The sequence below is a fragment of the Cajanus cajan genome, chromosome 5, assembly GCF_000230855.2.
Source record: "Cajanus cajan strain Asha chromosome 5, NIPB_CcT2T_4, whole genome shotgun sequence".
NCBI lineage: Eukaryota > Viridiplantae > Streptophyta > Magnoliopsida > Fabales > Fabaceae > Cajanus > Cajanus cajan.
Genome location: NC_138521.1, coordinates 67,116,336 through 67,132,073, shown reverse-complemented (window position 1 = coordinate 67,132,073; position 15,738 = coordinate 67,116,336). Strand labels below are relative to the sequence as shown.

Genomic DNA, 15,738 nt, shown 5'->3' with positions numbered 1-15,738 from the left:
AAAAATATAAACAGAAATGGCTTTCACTTGAAAAATTTAATTGTAATTTTAAATTTTTTTCATAAGGTATATTTTATGAAATAATATTTTCGTTAAAATAGTTGTGTATTAAATAAATGAGTAAAGTTACTTAATTTTATTAATTGTTTTGATACGAGAATGCAATAATAATAAAAGTCTTATGTCTCTGAGTAAAATTATGTATGAATTTATAAATAAATAAATAACTACATGAATTATATGATCTACTCAATTAAAAATCAGATATTAAAAGATGTTTTGGTACGAGAATACTTGTGAACAAATTAACATTATCCGTTGAACGAAAGAAAAAAAAATACTATGCATCTTAACTTAACAGAATGATGGATTTTATTTTCGAAAATGTATCTTTGATAAATATTACTGCAACTATACCACGCCATTAGTCTAAGGTTTGTATGAATTATTTTATACGTCATAACATTCTCGTGAGTAAATGAGTCCTGTCAAAATAAAAAAGATACATCAAAATATCTTGGATAACTCAAAGAGTGTCAAGTAAAGTTGACTGATTCACGGTATAAAAAAAATAAAATGAAAGGCAATATCAAATTAACTTAAAAATTAAGTCATTCATGAGGTAGTCAATTTGACTAGTTGGAATTATCCATGTTGTGTAACTGAAAAGTGTGTTTTCCAATACTACAAATTTATAATATATTATTCTTGCATGTTTATTGACCTAATTATTAGTTATATTATATGGCATTAAAAGTAAAATCAAAGTTACAAACAATAATTGTTCATATAATTCGGCTCATAATTCATACTTAGTTGAGAGTTTTATTATCTACAACTAAACACTCGTAAATAACTTAAAAATGGTAATCACGTATACAGGACTATACGATTAGGGCTCATATCTATGCAGTAGCCTTTTAATGCACATTAAGAAGAAAGAATCTATGCAGTAGCCTTTTTTACAAGCTCTAACCTAATTAAAACATTTTCTACAACCTCCTTAATAAATAACTAAAAAAAGAAGCGACTTGAAACCATTGGAAACAGAAGGGAAACGGAAGTATACTATTAAGCATTTTCTGTATTACATATTTACAATGTTAAAACTAACATAATTACTACATCAAAAGAGGCCTAGCTAGGATTATGCTGATATAGGACTTAAAGTTAAGCAAAGAAACACAAGGAGAGGAGAGGACTATATACATTATACACAACATATGAACAATTTGGACCCACTGAACAGAAACATTAAAATTCTCGCTTGATCATATAAAAAGCTGGGGCGAGCATCTAGGTCCTGCACTTTCAAACCTGGTAACTGAAGAGCCATATAATATTAAGCTCTTCGTTTTGTGTTGCTGCAGAGCATCTACACAAATTGCACCCTGCACAGTGTCAAATGCAACAATAAGGGCCACATTATTCAAAACTATAAGAACTACAAAGTTGGAGGGGAACATTACCATAATATTATTACAAGGCACTATTCCACTAGTGAGATTCAACTTGTTTGTCCCACCAATCCACCAGCAGATCCAACCCAATCTGTTGGCTTGGTAATCAAATCCTCTAGTTCAAGATAGATATTTGAGTCATTCACATCTAGTTCTTCTTCATCAACAATAGAATTTTCCCTCATTAGTTTTTCTGACATAACATGATAGGCAGAAGAAGAATCTTGTGCACTTGCTCTAGTAGAATTGGTCCTTAACCCTTGCACAGAGCTGCACAATTCATCTTCCAAAGGAGAGGGAATTGGGTGGTCCATGTCGTTGGTGTTCATAGTTTCAGACAGAAATCCATTGAGCTCTGATTGCAGTGTAGAGAACTGTTTATGACCTTGTTGTCTACAATCAACACTAGGGGCTGTCTCCGTGGCCTTAGGGAAGGTTGCATTGCACGGGGTACCCATCAATCTAGGCCTCTTAACCATGTCATTACCCTCAAGCTCTCTTTTACGCCTAAGTTTTTGGATTAACTGGTCAACAAACGCAGGCTTTCTGGCCATTCTGGTGAGGAAAAACATCATCTGATACTGCTTCATCTCAGCACAGCGAACTCTCTCCTGAACATTTGTTAGCTGAACATGCGAATTCTCCTGCTGCTGCCTCAGCTTCAGAATTTCCACCTTCAAAATGTTCTGGTCCTTCTTCAGTTTCTCCACTTCAGACTCTACCCCTGGCTTCATCATGTTGAATGATCCATGGTGCAGTTTGTTATACTTGCTCCTCCTTCTTATGTTCTTCAGCAAATGCTTCTTCCCTCCTTGGAATCCTTCATTTGCAAACTCCCAACGGTCTGAATCAACCTTCCTAAAACCCTGTGCCCAACAAACAAAAAAACATTATTGGCATGGCATCCCGAGTAGTTCAATTGCATCATAATAATGATATATAACAAGGCTAAAAAATAAAATTATAATTAGATTACAAGATTGAATGTTACAAGTAATTCACCCAAATAATTTCTAAAATTCTGAAATAAGTAATTATAATAAGGAAGGGTCTAGCGGTAGTGGTGGAGATTCGATCCTTCTCACTTATAAAGTGAGGATCTGCGGATTGTTCCTCAGATCTGAGGTGATCCGGTAAAGGATCTATAACAAGGCTATCAAGGAATTAAGATCCTCTTCATTTCAGTTGGATGATAATAATGATAAATCATACTAATTGTATTTAAAAAATGATTAAAAAAATGAGATTAGGATAATGAAGTTTATAAAATGGATAAGATGAATATTAACAGGAAGCGATTAGTGGGAGTAGGAGGTATTTTACGGACATAGGTGTTGAGCTGGCGAACGAAGCTGGAGAAATTGCTGTGCTTGAAGTACTTGGGGAGAAGGGTTTTGGAGAATTCGTGAGAGTCCCAAACGATGAAGCTGTCGCGACTTTGGCTCCACGACACAACGGGGTCGGTGTCGGAGTCCTCCACCATTTCGAAGGTCTTCTTCAGGAACGGTGGTGGACCCACCTCGTGCAGCCCCTCCATCGGTTTCGGCGACGATGACGTGGCGTTGACGGCGCCGTCATCCACCTCTTCTTTCACCTGCACCGTCGTCTCTTCTTCCGTCACTCCCGACTCCTTGCTCTCGCTCTCCTCCAACAACTCTGCTTTCACTCTCGCCACTTCTTCTCCCATCTTTGCTTTCTCTCTTGCCGCGACTGTGCCAACCTCTTTTCTCTTCACACAACTCTCTTCTCTTTTCCTTTTATAGACCATCAAAACATTTTTCTGCCTTTTTTAAATTAATTATTTCTAATTATCAAATTTCTTCAATTTCATCTTATTTTATAAACTTCTACTAAATTTATTTTTCCGGAAATAGAGCGTATCTTTGTGGCTGTCTATTTTGGGAAACTCAGTTTGACAGCCACGTCTTCATGTTCATGCCTCTTACTTTCTTGCCACTTGTACGGAGATGGTCTTGCTCTCGCTAAAGTACAAATTCCTTTTCCATCACGTTATCCTTTTACGTCTCTTTTACTATTTCAATTCTTCAATATTAACTAAAAGCATTCATAATTAAGCAAACCAAAATTTAAATGTGTTGATAGCATGTATCAAGAGTTGCTTTCGCTTATGAACAAATGAAAAAGTTTAAGATAAAAATATTTTTTTTTTTTAAGTTAATAACATTATGTAAAATATTTTTAGGGGGTTGTTATTGTACCCCCGATAAATGAGAAGTTTTGGTACTGTATTTGATGTGTATCTAATGTGTATGTACACATCATTTAAATATCATGTCAATCTTTTAAATAATAATTATTTTTTATTTAAATTTTTATATTATTTATTTTTAAGTTTTTATTAATATTTTTATAATTATACGATGAGCACCGTGAAGAGCTACCGGATTCAGCTTCAACACCAAGGCTCCTTTGATCAGAGGTCCCGCCTGGTCCTCCACGAAGTGCACTAACTTCTCGAGGTACGGATCTCTGGTCACAATCGTCATTCTCCGTCGATGAGGTTTCCGCGCACACGTTTCACGCGTGGATTAGCGTTTTTGCAGCGAAGCCAGCAATCTTGACCGACTCCATGGAAACAAGCGCGTAAACACTAAACAGAGATAGACGCAGGACAAGAACGAGAGGGAGAGAGAGAGAATATGGAGAGAGATATCGAAATTCAGAGGAGATTAAGGGAAAATGGTGGTTTGGGATTGGGAGGGATGAGCGGAAGAAAAATGGCCATGGGTACGGATGAACCGTTTTTTATGTTTTTGTAATTTATAATTAGAGAGAGAGGAAGGATGTTGAAGAACAATTACTTGAAATGATTGAGTCTCCCTCTCCGCCACGCTCCTCTTTCACGACTCGCCGGCAATCGCGATCTCCACCTTCGCTGTCTCGCTCGCCGGCCTGCAGAGAGGGAAGAAATAGGAAGCCAGAAAGATTCGGAAAAAAAAAATTAAAAAACGTGAACTTCATACGTGGATGTGAATTTTAAATAATTAAAAAATTATAAATAACTTGAATTTACACGTAAGTGACACATCATCAACAGTACGGGTACCCTTCTTTTATAGAGGGTACCGTAGAAATTCTCTATTTTTAGTTCAAACTTATAAATATATGTGTGTAATTTTATTTGTTTTAATTATTTGTTACAAGATAATGGCGATAAACACGTTCATATATTACATAAAACATTTTCTGTAATGTAAAATTAAGTTGTTTTGTTAATATATATATATATATATATATATATATATATATTTTAAGTTGTTTGATAACTAAAATTAAATTAGTTTATTTTTAAAAATAATAATTTTTTTTTTAACAATCCAACAAGTTATTATATTTATTATAGTATGATTATTACTATAAAAAAAACAATATACAACTAACTCATGATTATCATGCATGTTATTATATGTATAAAGAAAAATGATAAAAGCATGTCATGTACGTATATATAATTCTTTTGCGTCTAGTGTGATAAAAGCTCACACCTAGCCCTTACATACAGTGTTTTTCACACAACTCATGTTTAGCACCATGTCATCAATGTCTAGTGTGAATTCAACGCGAGATAATTATTTTTCCTCATGTTCGATGTCATTCAAATTATGTCCCACATGATTTCAAATTGAGATGATTCTCTTTTCTTATGGTCAACGCCACCAATTTTGCACTTAACGTGGGTGAGAAAAAACCATTCGTTAAAATCACGTTTGACACAATATTAATCTTACACTTATGTATAACTTGATTTTGATCCAAGTTACTTGAAATGCAACAAACCAAACACATACATTACAACATGTAACATTTAGGCAACACAAGGAACTCATTTCTATTAACAAAAATAACATACATCCATTAAAGATCAAAATTTTCAACATTTCAACTCATAGCCACTTTAAGGAAATCCAAACCCCATAACTCATCACTCTCATAGATTCATACAATACCAATCAATATTATAATGTTTCAAGACAACAAAATTCACATGCATCCACCGAATTCAATTACAGAGTTTCCCTCAATTATTGGAGAACAAATTCAATAAAAAAAAAAGATAAAAACAGATTCTCACATGACTTGAAGCTTGAATCTTTCAACTTTAAACCTTAAACTCTAAGTAATCCACTCAATCATCTGTAAAAGGATCGTACAAAATAAATATGGAGATGGGAATTGGAAAGGACTTTCCAACTTTGAGAGAATCTCTCTCTAGTCTTTCTTTAAGATTTTTTAAAATATAAATTTATAAAATTTGTTTTAAGAAATATTTTTATATATTTCTATTTTAGGTGATTCAACTAATTCTAAATCTCATTAAACTTATCCAATTTCTCATAATATATTTAACTTTTAAAACCCTCTTAACTCAAGAGTTTAAAGACAACACTATTAACAACAACAACATATCACACAATTAAAATTAAACCATAAAACTCTCCGTGTTACATTTTTAAGTAACAAGCCGAACTAAATACACGCACAAAACGTGTTATATTATTACATTTTTATGCTGCTGTTGATTTCTATATATTTTTCTTTTCAAAATAAAATATTCATTTTGAAACTAGGAAATTCTAAAACAAAATGCTTCCTACATGACAAGGAAATTCAGATTTCAGACACGTGATTTTTTGTCCACCGTCAAGTAATATTAGAATAATACATTGAATTAATTAATAAAATAATATTTCTAATTCAAGAGAAATTAAAAATAAAAAAAATAAGTGAGGTAATAAAAAAAAAATAGAAAACGAATTGTATATATTCATTGTGAATATAACATTATTCTTGGTGATATATAAGGTACAGCATGAGTTAGTACAAATGATATATGATTAAATATAAATTATATTTTTATGATGTGTGTTTAATGGTCTTTATAATCATTAAAATTTTATTTTGGTAGACAAAATTAATTAGTAAATTATTAGCATTAGATATCAAGATTTTTTGGTGGACTTTCATAGGACTTTGCAAGGTCGACTCAACATATCATTGAGATTAAAACAAAATTTAAAGTATTTTTTTTAAACTAATAATAATATCTTTTAATAAAAAATATTTTAGATATGTGTCCTAAAAAAATAATTATTTTGCATATCTTTTAGAAATATGTCCTTTTGAATGAGTTTTTAAAAATATAAAAAATAACTTTTGAGTTACAGATATTAAAAAAATTATATAAATATTAATGGAAATAATTTTTTAAGTCTAAATCAATGATTTTATTAACCTCATATTTAGACCGACTCTAGATTTACTTAAAATCTTATGTCAAAATGAACGCAATTCATTTTATAAATGATACTTGATATAAAAACCTCAATATGTCATTAACAATTTGTCTGTCTTAGAATTTAATTTCCTATTTATCATATTATTTATATGAAAAAATAATAAATAATATATATATAGAGAGAGAGTACGGAATTGTCGAAGATATGGATGGACTGAGCAAAAAATAAATGAATGCAACGTCCGCGTGTCATGCTTCCAAAAGACTGAAGTAAAAGATGTGGCTTTGTCAAAATAAATGGGTCCAGAGATTATCCATCGGATCGAACCAATAGAAATTCTATAACATTTAATTATAGAATGGTGAGCCAATTTTTTTAGCTTAATCATTTATAAAAACAAAATCAATTTACGGGCTAAAACAACTTTTTTTATTAATCAATTGAATTGAATGTTATAAATCTAGATTAACTATATAATTCATTAATTTATTTTTGAATTTTGTTAAACTATAAATTTAAATATAATCTAATTCAATAAATAAATCTAAGTTAAAATAATAAATTAAATTATTTACGAAATATAATTAAGACAATGAAACAAAGTCCTTCAAATTCAAATGAATTGAGTTTTAACTTTTAACCATGCGTATATATATTGAGGCAAACATTATTAATTGGATTTAAACCGTAGATTTTAGCATACTAAACGAACATAACCTTGGCATTGCTGTTTGGCAGCAGAGACAGTTTTCCAGTATAGTTATTTTATTTATGGAGTAAGACATTGTCGGTTTTCTTTCGATAATGGTATAAAAAAAGAAAACCGAAAGAGTAGCAGGAAGATAAATATAACGGTTACGGTCCATGCGGTTCGGTTAGCGCGTCATTGTTGTCGGTGATGAGCTGCATGCATGACAAGTGTTGCCAACCTTTCCTCTCTGTTTCATGTTGTAACAGCTTTATCGACTTCATCAAATATGTTCGTCGTTAACAATATTAATATGAACCTGTCTATTGGAATTTGGACGGATCTCAAATATATATATATAATTCATGCTATATATTTTGTTACTGCTTATGATTTACCTCTTTTGTACTGTATAATTTTATCCCTTTTATATCTATCTCTTTTATATAATGTTAATCTAGTTTGTGTCAGGGGAACAGTTAACCTCAGTTACCTTAAAAACCGTAATCCGTGTTTAACTGTTTATAAGCCATTGCACCGCTTAAGAAATGGATAAGGAGATGGCTACGCACCTCAAAATTGTGCTTGCACGGGAACACGGGAAACCTCGGCGCCAACCGCATCAAAGTGACCAACCCCAAAATCAAATATAATAATGTCTTATCTAAGATATAATAAACTAACATGGCTTTTATTGATTAAAATTTATATAATTATGAGAAAATTCGTTAAATAAAACTGCCTAGTTACAAAAATTATAATATTTAATAAAATTTATTTTGAGAGAATGTATTCTTATCATTTTGATGAACAAACGGTGGTTGAGGGCGCATTGTTATCTATGATAAAGTGGAGTTGATTAGCGATGAACGTGTCACGTATACGAGTTTTCAGTGCTGACTTTTTGGCATCAAGACACAACATATAAAACGTGGCTCAATATTAACCTCTTACTATTTCTCGCATGAACGATTAATGTCTATACTAATATATATATATAAAAAATTAATAATTATTTTAATTATCATATTTAATAGATTATTATATATTTTTATTAAAAATTAAAAAAATATATATTTATATATTTCAACACTGACCTTAAAACAGAATAATTACTGTAATAACTATAAAACATTAATTATTTATTTAATTATTATAAAGATATAAAATACCTCGAGTTGCTAATAACATACATCAAATGAAATGAGATAATTGATATAATAAATGCGATCCCATTGTATTAACTATATATTAAGCTTGACTAGACTATAGTGGGTCCACTTTTTGTTATTTTTCCCAGTTTTGTATTGATCATAAAACTAGTGAGCGTGAATGTGAATAAATGAGACATGGATACCGTGTAAGGGACGAGGGCAGTGTTTGAATGTTGAGATTGAATTTGCATTGTAGTGTTCAAAAAAGGATGTGCAAATGTCAAAATCCTCCTTAATCCTGACATGACGTACAAGACCCAACAAGCGTGATTCATGCCTCTCATTTTTAACTTGCCAGAGAAAAATTAGCAAAACATTGGTAAGTAAAACAAAAAGGTATAACAAAAGTATGACAGACAGTCTAGCTAAATTGAAAAAAAAAAAAGTATCAAATAGGTAAGTTATTTATCTAACGAGTAATAAGATCGACGATTTTTATAACAATTATTTAAAAAATTATATTGATAATATATCATAGTTAAACTCTAAATTAAAAATATACTAACTATAAAAATGAAAATATATAGGACTAAATATGTCGAAGGCATATGATCTAAACTCTTTCTTGGTACGAATTATATCTGTATATTTATAGGAAGTAATTCATTTTGAGGAAGGTAAAATTGTTATATACAGAGAGTTTTTCTTTTAAATAGGATTCATATTTGAGATTATTTGTTAGTTTAAATAAATTTACTTAAGTTGATTTACGTGCTTATTAGTTGATGATGTAACTTATATCAAATTCAAGTTAAATCAAACTTATTTGCTATATAAGTTAGATAAAGCTAGCTATTTAAAAATCCTATTTAGGAAGAAAAAGTACTAGGTTTTGCATCACTTAAGAAGTTTTTTAAACCTATCAACTCAAATTATTTTATTTTACCAATTACGAGACCAGAGTTTAAATTTATTTTATCTTAAGATAGTATTATTAAAGTAAATAAAAAATATAAATAATGGTAATAATTATATTATTATTGCATTAAAATTTTATCATGGTATTTTGATATTATATATTTTTCAATATTTTTAAAATCTTGAACATAAATATCTATTTAAAGATATACTTGTAACCTTATTTCTATATTATTTGTTTCGATAGGCCTAAAAAGTCTCACATCGCTTAGGAGTCGAAGTTAAGGGTAGTTTATAAACATCCTTCCTCTTTAACCCACCGAGACGCCTTTTAAAGAACAAAACCGTGACGGTCCAACGAGCCAAAGCGGACAATACCTCGGATGCGGTGACCCTAACGATGACAGTGGACTTACGATAGGAACATTGGCGCTAGAAAGAGGGCCCAGGCCACTCTTGCCCCTTAGCATCGACTGAGGGACTTGGCATCGACTGGGGGGCTTGTTCCGGTATGCTTAAAAAGTCTCACATCGCTTAGGAGTCGAGGTTAAGGGTAGTTTATAAACACCCTTCCTCCTTAACCCACCAAGACGCCTTTTAAAGGACAAAATCGTGATGGCCCAACGAGCTAAAACGAACAATACCTCTGATGCGGTGACCCTAACGATGACAGGGGACTTACGGTAGAAACATTGATAGTAATTGGTCAAAACAGAGGTCCACTACATATCGGGTCGAGACCAACCTCAGGCCCAAATCAACGTTATCCTCGCATAAGAGGAAAATCCTAATTCACATCAAGGTACGTGCACTATATATATGAGACGATTACACCATCAAAGACTAATTTTAGCATCAGAGTCTCTTCTGTAGGTATCACCCTCACTTCAGAGCAGCCGACGTATCCAACGAAGAAGGCTCACCAATCTTGCCTAGCAGATCGTTCCCCTTGACCGATCTCCGATAAGAATACTATTCATCAACCAAAGTCATGCTTCGGGCCTATTCATGCTAATGCTTGAGGTTGGGGTTGTATACCATTTAATTTAGCTCATTGATTATAGTCTTGCTTAGAGTCTTTTCATCCATACGTGTTTGAGACTAGGAGACTATGTATTGTTCAAGTTGACTTATCAATTAATGCCGCAGAATGGAAAAGATAGATTAAAAAAATAAAATATATTGTGAAATAAAAAAAAAAAACATCATTCAAATTGAGGAGGTCAAAAACCCCTGCTAAACAAAACGCCGCAGAATGGAAAAGGTAGCGAAGGTTGGTAAAAATCACCGTATAATGTTAGTGGCGAACGTAACTGCGGCGTTTTTATAAAATGCCATTACTTATTTTGAGGGGAGCGAAAATCGCCGCAATATGAAAAAAAAAACCGCCGCAAAATGACTAATTTCTTGTAGTGGCTTTCTTTCCCATAAGTGTTTAATATTTGGGGTTTTTGTAGTGTTCAAGTTGACTTATCAACTCAAGTCATGCTTAGAGTCTTTTTGCCTATAAGTGTTAAAGGTTAAGGTCGTGTATTGTCCAAGTCAACTCACCAACAGACGCCATGCTCAAAACCTCATCACCTATGAGTGTTATGTTGGGATAAATTTCTTAAGCCAAATAGAAATTTTCCATTTATCAATATTAAGAACCGTTGTCTCAGATTACAGAGTTAATGTTAATAATACGTACCTGTATCCATTGACGTTGATCAAAAGGTTGCAGCAGAATAGTCTTTTGGTACAATGATCTTCCTCAGCCAAATCACTGGATTCCTTGATGGGACTTGATGTTACTCTTCTGATGGGGAGACAGAGAGACGTGTGTTTCTGATTTGGCATATTGGGGACCATGACCATCTTTATGATTTTAAACCTATTAGGGTTCCCATTAACCCCTAACGGGCCAAATCTGGTTTCCACTTATTTGGGCCCATATCAGTTTTTCCTGTTGGTAGTCTAAAGGCTCACTAAAATTATATCACTTTTATTGAGCCCAACTAAATGTAAATAACTAATATAAATACTACAAATAATATATGTAGCCCACAATATTTATTAGAAATAAAATTTCTAACAATCTCCCACTTGGGCTTCATATTCATTTAAGTATTTATATCACAAAATTCTTTAGGCGCGCAACCGTATGCTATTTACTTTTAGACTCCCCTTAAACAATCTGGTGCATCTCATACAACATCAGGGAACCACTGCAACTTTCATCATTATCTAAGGTGACTAAACCACAATGATCACCACAATTGTATGCACTCAATGACATAGATCAAATATGGATAAGTGGCATGGAAATTACATGCAACGTGATCTTAATCATGTCTATTTCCAACTGGTCCAAACTTTATTCTTTATAGAGATCCATTCAAAACGCAACATATATATATATTGCACAAAAACAAGCTCAAAATAAAATTATGAACATCAACTTTATTTTTGTAGAAAATCCAAATAATACAAATATCTGGAAAATTTAAAAAATAAAGAAGACATAAAACATAAATGAGACTCCCACTAAACTAAGGTACTATAAGGAATTACACCCCATATGAGCAGTGTGCTCATGAAAGACTTTAGGCACTAAACTCTTAGTAAGTGAATCAGCTAGCATAAAATTAGTCCCTATATATTCTATAGAAATTTGCTTATTCTGAACTCATTCCTTAACAACCAGAAACTTTATATCAATGAATTTTGACTTGGTTGTACTCCTATTGTTATTGGAATAAAGAACTGCAGAGTTATTATCATAATAGATTTTCAATGGCCTTTCAATGCCATTAACCACACGTAAATTAGTGATAAAATTTCACAGCCATATCCCATGGTTGGATGCCTCAAAACAAACAATGAACTCCGCAGCCATGGTTGATGAAGCTATAATAGTCTGTTTAACAGACTTCCAAGAGATAGCTCCTTTAGCCAACATAAAGATGTATCCAGATGTGGAGCGTTTACTGTCTTGACATCGGCAAAATCAGAGTCTGAGTATCCAATGATCTCTAAACTGTTAGACTTCTGATAAGTGAGCATATATCCCTTTGTTCTCTTCAAATAGCGCATTACACGCCTTACTGCTTTCCAATGCTGCATCCCAGGATTACTTAAGTATCTGCCCAAAACTCCCACTATAAATGCAATATCGGGACGAGTACAAACTTGAGCATACATTAGACTTCCCACAGCTGAAGCATAGGGAATCTTTTGCATCTCATTTCTTGCAAGGTCATTATTAGGGCATTGTTTGAGGCTAAATTTGTCTCCCTTGGCTATAGGGGTATCTCCTGATTTACTATCTTTCATGTCGAATCTATCTAAAACTTTATCGATATAGTTCTCTTGTGATAACCTTATGATACCATGAGAACGATCTCTTAGTATCTTAATACCTAATACAAAAGAGGCATCACCAAGATCTTTCATTTCAAAATTCTTTGTTAAAAATCTCTTGGTTTCGTGCAATAAGCCTATATCGCTGCTGGTAAGCAGTATATCATCGACATATAACACCAAGAATATATATAACATCAACTATATTTGCCTCAAAACCATATGAGGTAATAACTTGATGGAACTTGTGATACCATTGACAGGAAGCTTGTTTGAGACCATAGATAGATTTCTTTAGTTTGCATACCATGGACTTTGAGTCACCAGACACAAAATTTTCTGGTTGCATCATATAAATCGTTTCTTCAATGTCACCATTTAGAAACTCAATTTTAACATCTATTTGATGGAGCTCTAAATCATAATGAGCTACAAGTGCCATTATTATTCTAAAAGAATCCTTTGAAAAAACCAGAGAAAAGGTTTCTTTGTAATCAATGCCTTCCTTTTGAGTGAAACCTTTAGCAACTAAACGAGCCTTATATCTCTCGATATTACCTATTGAATCCCTCTTGGTTTTAAATATCCATTTACAACCAATAGGTTTCACACCTTCAGGTAATTCAACGAGATCCCAAACATCGTTGTCTTGCATAGATTTCATCTCATCCTTCATGGCATCAATCCACTTTTGAGAGCTAGAAATTTGCATAGCTTGACAGAAGTTGATTGGATCATCCTCTATTAAACCAATGCCATCCTCATGTTCTTAAAGAAACACAATGTAATCATCTGGAATTGCACTTTTCCTTTCTTTAGTGGATCTCCATAATGACACTTATTGAGATTGTTGAGCTTGCTCTATAGGTATTTGAGAGAGAACCTCGATATTGTCTTGTGTAGGGACAATGTCAGGAATAACTCCATGATTGTCAACTATTACTGGGGTAGGTACTGGAATAGTAATAGGCATGAGGACTTGATCACTGTCAATGACAGGTTCTTCCTTAAAGACAACATTTCTTATGTTCTCTTCCTTCCCAAACTCAACATCCTCAAGGAATCTCGCATTCCCCGTCTCAAAGAATGATCTAGTAGTGGGATTATTAAATTTATAGCCCCAAGAGCGTTCAGGATAACCAACAAAATAACAGATAACAGTCCTTGACTCCAGCTTGCTTTCATGCGGCCTATAAGGACGCGCTTCAGCCGGACAACCTGTTGAGTGTCTTTTATGCATGATTTGACTCAACTTTTGGCACTCTTTTTGGGTAATTGTAGATAATATATATGTTATTTCACCCCTTTAATTTAAAGAATTAAGTTATACTATAAGAGTAGAGGAGTAGTAGCAATCTTAAGGAATTTCCTCAATTTTTGCAGGATTTTTGGCTAGACAGAGATCCACAGCCATAGTTGTGGATCTGGAGCTCGAGCTGTGGAAGTCTGGGAAGGATATAGAGGTCCAGAAAGTTGGAGCTATAGCTGTGGATCTGCAGCTATAGCTGTGGAAATCTGGGGAGAAATTGTGAAGGTCAGAAACTTGCAGCTATAGCTGTGGTTCTGCAGCTATAGCTGTGAAAATCTGGAATGCTCATTTTTGGTTCCAAGAGGCTTGAAGCTAAAGCTGCATGTCCAAAGCTTGAGCGTTGAGGCTTGGGAGATCAATGAAAGCTACAGAGACTCACAGCCATAGCTGTGGTTTCACAGCCACAGCTCAGGGAGTTGCTTAATCATGAAGGAGTTTCCACAGCCATGGCTGTGGAGCTACAACTGCAGCGCCAGGAGTTGGTTCATCTTGAAGGACTTTTCACAGCTATAGCTGTGGTTCTACATCCACAGCGGTGGAGTTAAAAAACTCACTTTGTGCCCTGTTTTAGAGCTCATATAAAAGGGGGAAAACGAAACAAGAGAGGGGTCACAAAATTAAAGAGAAAAACAGATTACGGAGCACTGGAAGAAGGAAGAACAAGGGGAGAACAAAGATTTGGAAGCTGAATCCTTTGGGAACGAAGATCAACTCCATTTCTTCATCCTTTACTTTGTAATTTCTTCTTTTACCTCTTAGATCTTGTAATGGCCATGTGTGGCTAAACTCATTGAGGATTGGTTGGATGTAACTACTAACTCTTCTTCTTCTTAAATATATGCATTTGATCTCATTATTTGTGCATTGATTCTTCTCTTAATGCTTATATCGGCTTGATCACCCGTTGTATGATTTTTGGTTTTTGAATCCAGTTGGAAAACATTTTTGAAAACCCGAACTGAATCTTGCACCTAATTATTTCTTGTTCTAGGAATAGACTTGATTTGGTTAGTCACATTGTTCAAGTTATTGTTCTTAATGCGAAGTGTTAAACTCAAACATAGAGGATGTGTAAATGTTTTAGACTTGGCCTTTTACCCGTCCATAGCTCATAAGGAGTTTTGTTAACTGCTTTACTTGGTACCCTATTTAGGATGTAGACTGCAATCTTAAGCGCTTCTCCCCACAATGACTCTGGTAAGGAAGAATGACTAATCATACTTCTCACCATATTCTTAAGAGTCCTGTTTCTACGTTCTGCAACATCGTTCATGCTTGGTTTCCCAAGCATAGTATACTGAGGAACGATGCCACATTCCCTTAGGAAAAGCGCAAAAGGCCCTGGACGTTGTTCACCTGATCCATCATATCTACCGTAATATTCACCACCACGATCAGATTTGACGGCCTTAATTTTATTTCAAAGTTGAAGCTCAACTTCAGCTTTAAAAGATTTGAAAACATCTAGGGATTGAGACTTCTCATGAATTAAAAATAGGTAATCATCTATGAACGTAATGAAATATTTTTGTCCATTCCAAGATGTCGTAGGAAATGGTCCACAAATATCTGTGTGAATCAATTCCAAAACATCCTTAGCCCTTTCGGC

General features: G+C 33.5%; 1 protein-coding gene across 1 annotated transcript; it reads right to left on the bottom strand.

The window, feature by feature from the left end:
* Positions 1–1,040: 1,040 nt before the first annotated feature.
* LOC109809812 (heat stress transcription factor A-2) lies at positions 1,041–3,231 on the bottom strand. The gene is made up of 3 exons (XM_020373213.2): positions 2,788–3,231; positions 1,470–2,326; positions 1,041–1,391 (listed from the first exon to the last, which is right to left on the bottom strand). Exons 1-2 carry the CDS (start codon positions 3,226–3,228, stop codon positions 1,508–1,510), a joined length of 1,260 nt encoding a protein of 419 aa, XP_020228802.2. The 5' UTR covers positions 3,229–3,231; the 3' UTR covers positions 1,041–1,391; positions 1,470–1,507.
* Between the last annotated feature and the right edge of the window lie 12,507 nt (positions 3,232–15,738).

What these genes read in the sequence shown, in the direction of transcription:
- LOC109809812 (XM_020373213.2), bottom strand. Translation starts at nt 3,228, where the DNA reads ATGGTCTATAAAAGGAAAAGAGAAGAGAGTTGTGTGAAGAGAAAAGAG. An exon ending in TTCGCCAGCTCAACACCTAT is followed by an intron (nt 2,327 to 2,787) that starts GTCCGTAAAATA and finishes TGTTGGGCACAG; the next exon opens with GGTTTTAGGAAGGTTGATTC.